General features: G+C 49.2%; 1 protein-coding gene across 1 annotated transcript in view; it reads left to right on the top strand.

The window, feature by feature from the left end:
* The first annotated feature begins 6,306 nt into the window (after positions 1–6,306).
* Positions 6,307–14,070, top strand: part of HECA (hdc homolog, cell cycle regulator) — a 56,312-nt gene continuing 48,548 nt past the window's right edge. Inside the window, exon 1 of the mRNA XM_075554461.1 lies at positions 6,307–6,836. Coding sequence (XP_075410576.1) covers positions 6,566–6,836 — 271 coding nt within the window. The 5' untranslated portion in view covers positions 6,307–6,565. The remainder of the gene's footprint in view (positions 6,837–14,070) is intronic.

The following is a 14,070-nucleotide window of genomic DNA, read 5'->3' as shown; positions in this document are numbered from 1 at the left end:
GAGATGAAGTGGCTTGTTTCTAAAAGAATGGCAGCCCTCTTCTGAAAGACTTCCAAAGAATATGACAGCACAGAACATCATACCCCTTGTGTCCCTACCTCCACCCCTGCCCCCAGCTCACCTACAGTATGCAATCTTCCCACAGTCCCTGCCCCACCTTTCTGCCCGAATCATGGGCAGTCTCCCAGTTTGTGAAGCCTCACTGGCTGGCCAGCGTGCAGCCGCCCCTGGACCTGCAGTTAGTGCTTGGTGGACCCCGTCTCCAGCCAGTTCCTCTGCGTTTCCTTGCTTCAAGTGCAGTTCAGTGTAGGTAACTACTCATTCCTCAATCATGGGCCCCTTTGGGTCCTCTATGTAGTGTGGGGGGCTCCTGTTTGCCCCTCACCATGATCAGTCAATGCCACAACCTTTCTATAGAGAAACAGAAGACAAACACCTGTTCTTTTGATTTAATAGCACTTGGTTTGGTTTTCCCTTTACAAAGGCTCTTTCCTATCTTCTTCAAAATGCTCTGGTAGCATAGTGGTTACTCGCTGGGCTGACAACCTCAAGGTCTGCAGTTCAAAACCCCTAGCTGCTCTGAGATAGAAAGACAGGGCTATTTTCTGAGAATGACAGTTTCAGAAACTCACAGAGACATTTCTACCCTGTCCTGTAGGGTCGCTATGAGTTGGCATCCACTCCATGGCAGTGAGTTTTAGTTTCCTGCCTTCTTCAGACTGCCAGGTCATGGAAAGAAACACATTGTTTACTATCCTTGAGGTGACCAAGTATGTGTCATGCATGGGGGATGTTGATGTTGAACTTTAGGTGGCCTCCTGACTTGTCACAGGTCTGGGTGGATGGAGACATTTTTGTTCCTCCAGCACTGGCAGCTGAAACCTGTGCATTCCTGTTACTACAACGCTATGTTGTTGCTTCCTGTAAAGGTGAAACTCAGCCTCTTGGTCCCCAAATAATTGCTATGCTGTATTTCAGCTCTCTCTTCCATGCTGTCTTGCCTTGCCATTATAGACCTGGAGGCCTCATCAAGTCATAGTGAAGAATGACTGTGAGGGGAAACCAAAATGAAACTATTTATAAAGAACTTTAAATATATATTGTCTCTGTCTAGCATGCCAGCAAGAATGTCTCGATATTGTGGGCATTTGTGGTATGCTTATTAATAAAGACGTTAAGAAAGGATATAAAAAGAAAGACCAAAGTGGATGTCAGAAGAAACTCAGTAACTTCCTCTTGAACACAGAGTAGTTAAAGCCACTAGAAGAAATACTGAAGTCCCAGAGCTGAACGGGACACTGCAAAGGGCAACTTGAGAGGACAAAATAAAGAGTTATAATAAAGTGTGCAGAGGACCTGGAGCTAGAAAGCCAAATGGATGAATAGACTCAGCATTTCTCAAGCTGAAAAAAATCAAGGCTTGAATTGCAATGGTGAGGGATTCTGTTTACAAATCTATCGATTGTCTGTCTGTCAAGCAAGGCATTTGACTGTGTGGATCATACCAAACTATGGACAACATTGAAAAAGACTGGGACTTTTAGAACACTGGATTCTAATAAAGAAAAAGGAAAAAAAAAAACACCCTCACAACTGGACCAATAGGTAATATCATGATAAATAGCGAAAAAATTTAAGTTGTCAAGGATTTCATTTTTCTTTGATCCACAGTCAATTCTCAGAGAAACAGCAGTTAAAAAATCAAAGGTTACATTGCTCTGGGTAAATCTGCTGCACAAGGCCTCTTTAAAGTGTTGAAAAACAAGGATATTTGTTACTTTGAGGACTAAGGTGCACCTGACCCTAGCCAAGGCATTTTTCAATCACCTCATATGCATTTGTAACTTGGACACTGAATGAGGAAGGTCGAAGAAGAATCCATACATTTGAATTATGGTGCTAATGAAGAACAGAGAAAGTACCATAGACTGCCAAAAGGACAAGCACATCTTCCTTGAAGGAGTACGGCCAGAGAGCTCCTTAGAAACAAGGAAGACTTTGCCTCACATGCTTTGCATATGCTATCAGGAGAGACCAGTCCCTGTAAAAGGCCATCGTGCTTGGTAAAGTCGAGGGGCAGCAAAAAGTGGAAGACCCTCCACCAGATGGATTGACATGTGGCTGTAACAATGGGTTGAACATAGTAACACTTATGAGGATGACACAGGCCTGGGAAGTGTTTTGTTCCGTTGTACATAGCGTTCCTATGAATGACAGCCAACTGGATTGCACCTAAAGATGATAACAACAAACTTATCAAAATATTGACAGATGCAGGGAGAATCAAGAGAATGTGGAAGGGATACACAGAGCCAGTGTATCAAAGAGACATGGTTGCTATACCAGCATTTCAGGAGGTCGTATGTGAGCAAAGCCGATGGTGCTGAAAGAAGTGCAAGTTGTCCTGAGGGCATAAGTGAAACAGGTTGGAGGAATTGATGGAAAATACCAATTGAGATGTTTCAACTAACTGATGCGGCTCTGGAAGCACCCTTTTGTCTATGGCAAGAAATTTGGAAGAAAGCCAGTCGTCTAGAAGAGATTTATTTGTGCCTTTCCAAAGAAAAGTGACCCAACAGAATGAAGACATTATCAAAATGCTATAATTAATATCATAGTCAATTAAACTTTTGTTGAAGATATGACTTACAAAATGATTGCTGGAGCACATCAACAGGGAAGTGTAAGTCATAATAATCTGTGGAGAAAAGTGGGAAGACTGGGAATTCCAGAACAGTTGTGCTTATGGTGAACTTTTATATGAACCAAGAGGCTGCTGTTTGAATAGAAAAGGGGGCTGCTGCGTGCTTTCAAATTAGGGGAAGGTGCGTATCAGGGTTGCAACCTATTACCATCCTTAGTCAATCTGTCTGCTGAGCAAATCATCAAAAATTTGAATTTTACGAGGAAGAATGTGGCGTCAGGACTGAGGGAAGGCGTATTAACAACATTTGATATGCCGAGAGACTGGACTCCGTGAAGAAGAATGTGGCACCAGTATTGCAAACAGCTCATTAGCAACCTGCAACATGCAGATGACAGTACTTTGCTTGCTGAAAGCAAAGAGGACTTGAAACACTGATGAACATAAAAAACTGCATGCTCTCTGAAGACAAATGGGTGCCCAAGCACATGTGGTGACAGGAGAAGAATGGACACATCTGAACTGTGGTGTTACTATGGACAGTTCCATGCACAGGCAGGACAACAAACCCACATGTCGTGGAGGAAGGGCATCCCACACGCTCCTCAGAGATGAGTCTGGCAAGACTTCACTTGTCAAACGTGGCTACAGTATCAGGAGAAGCCAGTCCCTTGAGAAGCACATCCTATTGGTAAAACAGGCGGTCAGCAGACAAGAAGCCCCTCTGTGGGATGGGGCAGCATCGTGGCTGCCGAAAGGAGTGTAAGCACAACAACAATTGTGAGGATGGAGCAGGACTGAGCAGTGTTCTGTCCTGCGGTACTCAAGGTCACCGAGTCAGAGTTGGCTTAACAGTACCTAACACGAACAGTGGGCGCTCTCTTGTTTGTGAACCTGAAGAAGTAGGAGGAGGAGGAGGAGGAGGAGGAGGAGGAGGAGGAGGAGGAGGAGGAGGAGGAGGAGGAGGAGGAGGAGGAGGAGAAGAAGAAAAGGTGGACAAAAGAGAAAGATGCAAAAGGCAGAACAGCGGGTTTCCTGTAGATTCCACACTTAGAGGGGCGGGGAGTCCTTTAATCTCACCTTCGTGTTGTTTCTCACAGCTTGTTTATGCAGCACAAGAGGCAGAAGTATGCATGACTTCAGCCTCAAATTTGACTAAGACTAAAAATACACAGAATAGGTCCCGCTTCATCGTCTTCTTCCTGCTGTTGATTTTTGCTTTCGCTTGAATAAGAAGGAGGTGGCTGACACAATTAGTAAGAAATGCGTCTGGCTGCATGGCTGTGTGCTGTAAGCAAATCATGATCTTTGTCATGGGAAAGTTTCCAGTTTGTAAGTCTCTGTGCTGTGGAGGTGGGAGGCAGCTGATAGGATTGTCTATCTGCATGGTGCATGCACACTGACTGGTATCCAGTAAGGCACAACGGCAGTGTGTTACTCAAGAAGATAATCACCTCACTTTTCTTGTACTCTAACATAATGCCCTTCTTCCTCTTTCTGCTGAACACACACACACACACACACACATACACACACATGAGAGAGAGGGGGGGGGGGAGTGGAGAAGAAAGGTCTAAGTCAAAGCCACAAAAATATTTTTTGAGATAGTCAATGAAATGAAACTATGTCTGAGCAGACCATACCAACCTCATTACCTGTCTCCACAAATGACACTGCATTTGCTTCCATGTAATTATCTCTCATCATCGTTTCCTTCTATTTTCCGGTTTCCAACATTTCTTGACAACACCTCTCCATCCCTCATGCCCAAAGGGCCAACAGATCCTGCCCTTTCATGGATTCATTCACTTGTCAGCCAAGGACTGAAGCCCTACCACGGGCCAGGCCCTGTGCTACATACAGAGGATGCAAGGGTGAACAAGATAGGCCCAGTTCCCACCAGCACAGAGCTCATCTTGTGGTGGGAACCCAGGCAAATCTCTAAATGGCAAAGGGATAGAGAACACACGGGGATTAACTGGGCTATGGGTGGTCAGGGGAGACTTATTAAGAATATCGATACTTTGACTGAGGCATTAGGTTCCAGAAAAATGTAGGCAGAAAATAAGTGCTTTCGGCATCATTCATTCAACAACTATTAATTGAACATGTACTCTGAGTCCGGATTTATGCTGTGCTCTGCAGTTAGGTAGAAAGATCGGCACACGCGCACACACATACACATAAGAAAGATTGGCACAATCCCTGCTTTTCTGGTGTTTGGATGTCAGGGTGAGGGAGAAACAGACTTAGAAAAAATCAGGCACTAAATAACTATGTAAACAACCTGCCTACTGAGGAAATTAAAAGGTTCATCTTTTTTCCTACTGAAAACTCCAACCAGCATGTCTGTTTTCTTCCCTGGGGCCCAAGCTGTGCTCTGCACTCTGAGACTAGTGATGTGAAGAAGTCCCAGGCAATATTCTGCTCTGAGGAGGGCGGGGAAGGCACTGTTTCTCCATGCTTCACAACACAGCCTCAAAGCCCTTTACCGAAGAGCTGGGCTAATTCATAAAGATTACATCACCAGCCTAGCCCAAACCAAATTCACGGGCATCGAGTCAGTTCTGACTCATAGCGACCCTAGAGGACAGGGAAGAACTGCCCCCTGTGAGTTTCCAAGGCCAAAACTCTACAGGAGTAGAAAGCCTCATCTTTTTCTGTGGAGTGCTGGTGGTTTCAAACTGCTGACCTGGAAGCTGGCAGCCCAACCCGTAACCACTATGCTACCAGGGCTAGTGGAGATGGTTAGAAGTACTTTGAGGGAAATAAATAGGGTGATCTTTCTGAGAGTGTCCTGGGAAAGTGTCTCTGTAGGAAGATACCTCCTTGTACTTGAGCTAAGAGTGAGGGGTCAGGAAGGGGCTGGTTTATGAAAAGACAAAATGGAGTTGCAGAGAGTCTTCCCAGGACTCCCCTCTCCTCAGGTCATCTCCTCATAGATGTCACCTTCCCAACTTGGCCACCTCCGTCCTACCCAGGGACATCGATTTGTTCCCCCTCTGCAGGCAGGGCTGGTTTCAGAGGATGGTCCCGAGAGAATGGACTGTCTCCATCTTTGCACGGTGAACCTTCCCAGTCAACCTCATCTAAGAGCTCCACCCGATATCATTGCCTTAATTACTAAACCTGAAAGCCACCCCGCAGAGAGAGAGAGAGAGAGAGAGAGAGAGAGAGAGAGAGAGAGAGAGAGAGAGAGAGAGAGAGAGAGAGAGAGAGAGAGAGAGAGAGAGAGAGAGAGAGAGAGAGAGAGAGAGAGAGAGAGAGAGAGAGAGAGAGAGAGAGAGAGAGAGAGAGAAAGAGAGAGAGAGAGAGTAGGGGCACTATGGGCTGGAATCAACTTCCTGGCAGTGGGCTTTGTCAGGTATTGCTTAAACACCTCAATTACATGAAGGTCAGGAGACCCTGGAAGGAAGAACTTTAAATGGCACTAGATTGGGATTTGGGGCCAAGTCAGGGTCAGTGCGCAGGCGTGCTAGCTGACCGAGTCCTAGAGGGCCAAGCTGCGGGACCCCCGGGATGACGTCACCGGCGAGCGGGCCAGCCCAGCGTGAGACGTGACGTCACGCGGGCGGGCCGGTCCACCGTGAGGTCACCTGGTGGGCGTGGCCAGGCCGAATCCCCCGGGGCCGTCGCGGGCGGGGCGGGGCCAGAGCGTGTCAGCGAAGCCGAATCAAAACAAGCCCGAGACCCGCCTTTTCCCTCCGGCTCGGGAGCGGCTCGCTCGCGCCCCGAGCCCGCGGCGTCCCGAGCTCGGGTGGCGGCGCGCCGGCTCCGGGAAGCCCGGCTGGGAGCGGCGGCCGCGATGGCGCGGCGCGGGCCGCGGGGCTAGACCCGGGGCGCCGAGCGGCCGGCCCGCGCCCCGCATTCTCTGGGGCGCCGTCCCGCGGGGGGCGCCGGGCACCTGGGCGCGCGCTCGCCATGCCCAACCCGAAAAACAGCAAAGGCGGCCGCAAAAACAAGCGCGCCAACAGCAGCGGGGACGAGCAGGAAAATGGAGCCGGGGCCCTGGCAGCGGCGGGCGCGGCGGGCGCGGCGGCCGGGGGGGCCCTGGCGGCGGCGGCCGGCTGCGGAGCGGCGGCTGCGGGCGCGCCGGGCACCGGGGGCGCGGCGGGCGCCGGCGGCGCGGGGGCTGGCGCGGCCAACCCCACGGCCGCCGCGGGGACTTCGGCCGCGGGCGACGCCAAGAACGGTAAGTCGGGGGCCGGCGGGGCGACGGCCAACTTCCGAGCGGACGGGGCCCCGGGCGGCGCGGGCGGTGCGTGGACAATGCCCGAGCCAGGAAGTGCTCACCCCGCCCCCCCGCCCGCCGCGGCGGCCCCACGCCCGCCCGCGAGGGTGGCCCTGCGCCCCGGGCCGCGTGCGCCCACCCTCCGAGGGCGCCTGGGCTGCCCGGCGGCGGGCGCGCTGCCCGCGGGGCCGGAGCTCAGTGCCCGCGCCGGCCGAGCCCGGGGCGTGCCTCGGGCCGCTGGACGGACCGGCGGAGGGAAGTCAGAGCCGCCCAAGTTGGAAGAATGATCCGATTGAAAACTTAGCGCCAGGACACTCGGCCTCCCCTGCCCCCAGCCCCAGCCCCAGCCCCGAGTGAAGCGCCTCATCCCAGCAAATCCAGGCTTGCTGTGCTGCCTGCCACAGGTGAAGAGGCCCGAGAGGTCCTCCCTGTGGGGCGTGAGTGAGTGTGCATGTGTGTGCGCGCGTGTGTGTGTGTGTGTGTGTGGGGAAGGGGGGGGAGTGGTGCCCTTCAATTCTCTTGCTGGCCCAAGGAAGGAAGAGAATCTCAACTTAATTTCCGTTCCCAGGCAAGAATTAAAACAGAGCACAAAAAACACCAAGCCATCCTTTCAAGAATTGTTTCACAGTTTTGGAAAGAAGCTAGTCATCTTAGGTCAGTGCTTGACTGCTTCTTTGGAGGGGCCTTTAACAGATAGTTAGGAAGTAAGGGGACCGCCGTGGCCTCTCCAGAGAGGGGATTTTAGTGACAGCGTGCTGCTGGCCACGCACTTTCTACCGAGAGGACATTTCTTGGAGTTCCTCCTGTGGCCAGGGAGAATTTGGGGGAAGGGAAGGTATGAAGGAGGGAGGCGAGGGTCCTGTCTGGCATTGATTTGCGGCTGCTTTCAGTAAAGGAAGGTGTTCTTGTAGCTCAGTCACTTTTCACCTGCTCCACCAAGACCCCAGCAGTGTTGTGACTTAGCAGGCTGACCCAGCAGCATCTGCTAGCAACAAGCATAGATGGCGTTGGGTGTGTCTCCGTGGTATCGGAATGGCTCTTGTGAAGTGCCGGATCATACTTTTGGCTGGACAGTGTACTCCATTTTCCCGGGTTCTCCTAATTCTGAGCTTCGTTTCGGTGTTGAGTGGCCCCGGGGGAAGCTGCCCAGACCCTAGGTAAGGCAGACTCCTGGCTCAGGGCTTTAAGCTTTCTGTCTTGGAAGATCAGACTTTCCAAGCCTCAATTTTCCTATCTGTAAAATGGAAGCAAAGGAACATACAGGAAATCCCACAAAAGGTGGAACCAGGGTAAGGCAGAAACCGCTCCACGGAGGAAACCTTTAATTTCCTCTGAGGCTGCACCCTGTTGCAGGCCCTGTAGAGTAAAAAAGGCAGTCTTGTGGAGTCTTCATAGAGTGACCTCACCTGTCCCCAGTTCTTACTGCAAATGTGACAAACTTAGTAAGGTTCCTCCCAATCACAGGTGATCACAACTGCATTCATGTATTCACTGAGAAAACATGAAGCTCCTGCAGAAGGTGCAGGTTCCTTGTTAAAGGGCTTTGGGGATGGTGGCGATGGGGACAGAGACCATCCTGGTCTTCCTGGAGCCTTTTCCCATCTGGTGGGCGATCTGGTGTTCCTAGCTATTTGCTGCCTGGGGTGCTCCAAAATATTAGACCATGGTAAGGTGATGTGAGGAAGGGTGTGCATGTGTGTTTGTGTGTGTGCATGTGTGTTTGTAGGGTAGGGGCAGGAGAAGTGAACCAAACATTGCCGTTCTCAGTGACAGAGAAGGTACACATTTACCTTCTCTTAGAACAGTAAGATGCGTGCGTTCTCTGTGCCTGGTTCTTGGTCCTGGCAGACTGGCTGTGAAGTCTTAGGGAATGAGCCGACTTCATTTCATGAAGTCCTCAATGCATTTCCGTAGTGGGTAGCTGACCATGAGCTCTGAGGCATCCTGTTTTCAAAATTGATAAAGACATTACCAAGACCATGTGTGTGTACACACACAAATGCACCAGTAGGTGCTGTTTGAAGCTGTGTACAGGTGTGAGAAGTGAATTGGTGAACTTTTAAAGGAAGAGGCAACAGATATGTGTAAGCTCTCAGAACCAACTGATAGAACCCAGCTAATTTTGAACATCAAAATGACATTAATTGGACTATTTTAGTGTATGTCAATTTTGAGTTAACCGTGCTACTTAATGCAGAGGTGACATGCATTGACATTAGGTTTTGTGATTCTAAATATTTTTTAAAGAATTAAACAGTTATTCTGAGAACATAGTTACTCTACATTCATATTAAACCATCACATGGTTGGTTCTCCGTTTCCCGTCTGGTTTTGTCTGCATTTACAAGCATGCAAACTTAATGTCTGCACTTAAAATGAAAAGTTTCTGATTTGGGAGGAGTAGTTGTTGGGCATTGTGGCCGCTAGGGCAGGGTACTATCAGCTGTTGGTTGTCCAGGGTTTGTCAGAAGGTATAAATAACCACTGGTTCTCTAACAGGAGATTGCTGACCAGGGAAAGTTAGGGCATGGCTGTAGTTGAAGTAGAACTAGTTGCCGTTGTACAACTTGGGTGAGATGAATTTTAATTATAAGGATGTTATACCCCTAAAAATTTATTAGTACATATTTTCAGTACTCATTTATGTAGCTTCTTATGGGCATTGGAGGAGTTGGAAGAGAGGAGGAAGCTGCTGAGAAACAAATCCTCCTGCTGACCGGGAAACCCACCTGGTAGTGTTTTGATCATAGTGGACAAGATTGGCCAGCCGTTGCTTTTAGGATCTAGTGATCATGCAGTGGATTATAGCAATGCTGTTTTAATTTGGATCTCTGGTTCCATGAAGCCATTGCTTTTTTTGCACCAGACATAAAAAGACATGAACCCTTATCATGGTATCTAACTTTCTGCCGGGGGCCTGGATGCCAAGAACCTTTGTCAATTCCTGCTTATGGTTGACCAGTATTCACCACTCCATCGTCCCTGGCCTGCCTCGTTGGCTGTCATTCAGTCAATAATGTGTTGTAGCAGACAGACTTTGTTTACTTACTAATGGTTGGTTAGTGTGTGTACACTGAGATTCGGAGACCAGCTCTCTAGTAACTTGCTATATGACTTTGGGCAAGTCATGTCACTTCTTTGAGCCGCAGTTTCTGCATGGGCAAGATGTGAGATTATCTATGCCTCAACCTGTCGACCACTTAGCCGTCTAGTCCAGTGGTTCTCAACCTGTGGGTCTCGACCCCTTTAGGGGTGGAACGACCCTTTCACAGGAGTCATCTGATTCATAACAGTAGCAAAATGACAGTGATGAAGTAGCAACAAATATTATATGGTTGCGGGGGGCGGGGGCGGTCATCACGACATGAGGAACTGGCTTAAAGGGTCGCGGCCTGAGGAAGGTTGAGAACCACTGCTCTATCCAGGTGTGCAGGAGGTTTTCTGGGGGGGGTGCCTGGACGTCATTACTAGTGGAGTGGTGGTGAAAGAAGGAGGGCGGGCCGAGGGAGCGTTGGAACTGTGATGCAGTTACAACAAGGACGTCAGCTTGATCCTCCCTATGGGGGCAGTGTCTGGGGCTGGAAGACTTGCCCTTTATCCCCTCCCTCTGTCCTTTGATTGGTCATTTGGGCACGGACTGCCCAGGAAGGGTGCGATCGGGTTTGGTGACACGGGAGACACGGGAGGTGGTGTCCTCACTGGACCACCTGTCAGGAAGGCCCAGCTGAGAGCCTTTGTTTGGATCAGTGCTCCTGGCGAGGAGGAGTGAGATTGGGCAGTGAGGGGAGGGATCGGGGTGGCACACTGCGGCCTCCACCCCACTGTTGTTTTATCACAGAGCCCCTTGAGCATGGATGACTTGATTATGTTTCTGACTCAAATAATGTTGCCCGTTTCTTCACTGAGCCCATTCCCATAACACACCAGTTAGGGGTCAGTGTTCCTCACGGAGCGGCTGCCAGCGTGATTGTGAGGGTGGCCCAGGACCAGGTAGTGTTGTGCTCTGTTGCACGTTGGGTCGCTGTGGGTTGGGTCGGCTCATTGGCACAGAGCAGCAACAACGACTGAACATGCTTTGTAGACAACACTGGGAGTTACTGATATTACAGCACTGTTTGGGTGGGAAAATGCGTTCTGAATCCCATACATCTATTTACAGATAGTGTTTTGGAACAGCACCTGTTTCTTATGAATTTTGCTGTACACGTAGTCCACCAAACCTACTTGTTTATAATCTCAGGTTTGTAGTCTATTTGGTACAGCTTCTCTTTTTAGATGTTTATTTGATTTTCTACTACATTTAATTGCCTGTTTCCATCAGAAGAAAGATGAAGAGTGTTTGCTTGCTGTTTATATTCTAATCATGGACTGTTCTGAAGGCCTACTGTGGCAGAGTGGTTAGACTTTAGGCTGCACACTACAAGGTCAGCAGCTCAAAACCAACAGCTGCTTCAAGGGAGGAAGACCAGACTTTCTAATCCCTAGAGAGGGCCGCCTTGGAAACGCAGAGGGGCAGTTGTGTGAGTGGAATGAGCTCAGTGGCAGAGTGAGTGAAAATACGCAGAGGAGTCCTGGTAGTGCTTGGAGCAAAGCGCTGGACTGCTAACCACAAGGTCGGTCGTTCCAGCCAGCTGCTCCTCTAGAGAAAGGTCCACCACCTCCGAGGCCTACCACCTCCGCAGCAATTCTGCTGCGTCTCGGGTAAAGGCGTCATCAATTGGAACTGGCTGAATGGCAGTCGGTAGGGGGAGTAGAGTTCCGTTGTGATCTTGGGAGACGCGTCCTTGCCTTACCGAGAAGTCACTTTGGTCAAGGGCTTAAAAGTGTCTGCGCCTTTTGCAGCTTATGTTATCTAATTCACCTTTGTACAGGGAACCCGTATAAAACATGGCCTCGCCCATCAGCTTCTTCCTCTGCACTCTATATCAGAATGCAGAACTGCGTGGTGGCCTGCTAATGGGGTTTCCATGCAGTCCTAGAGCCTGGGCTGGAGTCCTAGGATCTAAACTTTCAGAGTCTGCTGCTCCACGGATCCTGATCACGAGGGATTCGAAGCAGTGGAGGAAACTGGGAAATCCCACTTTACTACAGGCTCCTGACTTTAAAGAAGTTTGAGGTGTCAGTTTGAAGCGGGGAGATGGGGAAACCAAATTGGTCCTTAGTGGTTTGAGTTCCAACTTTTTGGCACTTTTCAGGGGTTGATTTAATTTCAAATGTTTTTATTTCACAATTTTCTCTCTAGTAAAATGGTTGCTGTGGAATGCCTTTAAAAAAAGCCAAGCTCCACTTTTTATTGAAGCACATATAATCCCATCACCGAGAGATCACCGCTGTGGAAGTTTTGATATATACATTCATGCAGCTTTTATAGACTTTTAAATTACATGTGTGGTTTTTGCAAACAGCGGACCGTATATTTTAGAATCTGCCGACTTTGTAGACAGTTGAGCAGGGCAGTAGAGTTACAGGCGTGTCACCACTGTCTTTCGTTTTATACTCAATCAGCAGATGTCTGCACCTTCGTTCATTTGGTCATCGCTTTGTCATGTGGCGTTAAGGTTCTTAGACGTACATCTCTGGCCATTCAGCCCGCCCCTCTTCTAAAAGACTGGCTAGGCCAAAGAATATGGATGTTTTTGTTACTTCTGAGGCGTGCCGACAGGTGGCCCCACAGGAAACTTGTCCCAGCGTGGCACCACTGGGCAGAGAACTTGTTTAAAGGTATATTGGGGAACTAGTGGGACCCTCCATGTCACCGCCCCAGGAGGGCCCCTGGGCTTTGAGAACTGTTAACAGGGGCCGCCTTGATCGAGAGGATTTTGTGAGGCCTGCTCTCCTCCTGCTAGTGACTTCTGTGGCTCAGAAGGCCTCCGTGCCAGACCCAGTCACGGTGAGTGAGACAACTGGTGCAGATGACAACACAAGCCTTTGACATTCTGTCGCCCACCTGACCAGATTCTACACATTACTCCCGTCTTGTGACACGAGGCCTAGAGCTTTGAGGCTTTCGCCAGAAAGCGTGGGGTGTGGGCGAAGCTGGGTTTCTATTTGAGTGCTGTGACTTGGGAGCAAGGAGCAAGCTAATCTTTCTCTTTCCAAAGGCAGTGCTCTGCTTGCAACACTTTGTTCTATGAAGATTAGGGGAACCAGCCTGAGACGGATCTTGGCACAGGGCCTGGCAGATAGGGCCACTCTCAGTGAGCGATTTCCAAGTTTTGTGGTTCATTTAACCATATTCATTTACAAAAGTCACTAAGCCATTCTGCTGTTGAGAACCGTCTAGGTGAGAAGACAGTGGGGCGGGTCTGTGACTGTTGATGTCGAAGAAGACTGGCATCCTGCGTGCTTTCGGCGAAGCACTGAATGACTGTATGTGTTCACCTATTTTCCCGTCACCATGCGCTCTGATCAGAGTTTACCTGGAAAAAAAACCCAGGTGACTTAGAGAAAAAGCAACTTGCACGCCCTTCCTCCTTCCTCCCTTCTTTCACTCATCCAGTAGCTCTGCCTTGATGGTATGCTGTTGGTCATTGTGCTGGATGCTAGGGCGACAACGTAACTGGGCTCAGGGGCTCTTGGTCAAGTTGGGAAGCGTTGTGGAAATAAGTGCAAGTAGGTGACTGTGTACATTGTGCGAGCGCAGCTGTGAGTTCAAACCCAGGACGTCTTGGAAGGGAGTAGTAGAATATTGCACTGCACTAGAAGATACAGTAGAACCCCAGCACTTGACCGCAGCAGGACGTGACATAATCGGATTACGACTGTAAACATTGAGAAAATTTTGCATCGGAGCACAAACAGAACATCGGAATCCGACCCAACGTACGTGATTTTGTCAACAAAAGCAGTTTGTTTTTCGGTCACTTGGCGTTAGTTGGTGTCGTTAGTACATGTTGTTTAAACCTTTTTGTGGCTGTTTTCCAAGCATTTTGCTATAATTTTCTTATTTTTTTCTGTGGCTTTTTGTACTGTTTTTAGATAAAAAACACAAGTCCTAAGAAAGTTTTTTGAAAAGAATCATCATGTTAAAGAACTGGTTACTCGTGTTATCCATATTGTTGATGATAATTTAATAGGAAACACCAACAGCAGACCACATCATACAGATTTTTTTTTTTTAAAGAGAAAGCCAGCCAGATCTTAGTGAAAAAAGGCAAAGAAGGGGGGAAAAACTCCTGAAAAGCAGCTACCAGTT

The sequence above is a fragment of the Tenrec ecaudatus genome, chromosome 7 (assembly GCF_050624435.1).
Source record: "Tenrec ecaudatus isolate mTenEca1 chromosome 7, mTenEca1.hap1, whole genome shotgun sequence".
In the NCBI taxonomy this organism is placed as follows: Eukaryota; Metazoa; Chordata; class Mammalia; order Afrosoricida; family Tenrecidae; genus Tenrec; species Tenrec ecaudatus.
This window is presented reverse-complemented; position numbering and strand designations above follow the sequence as displayed.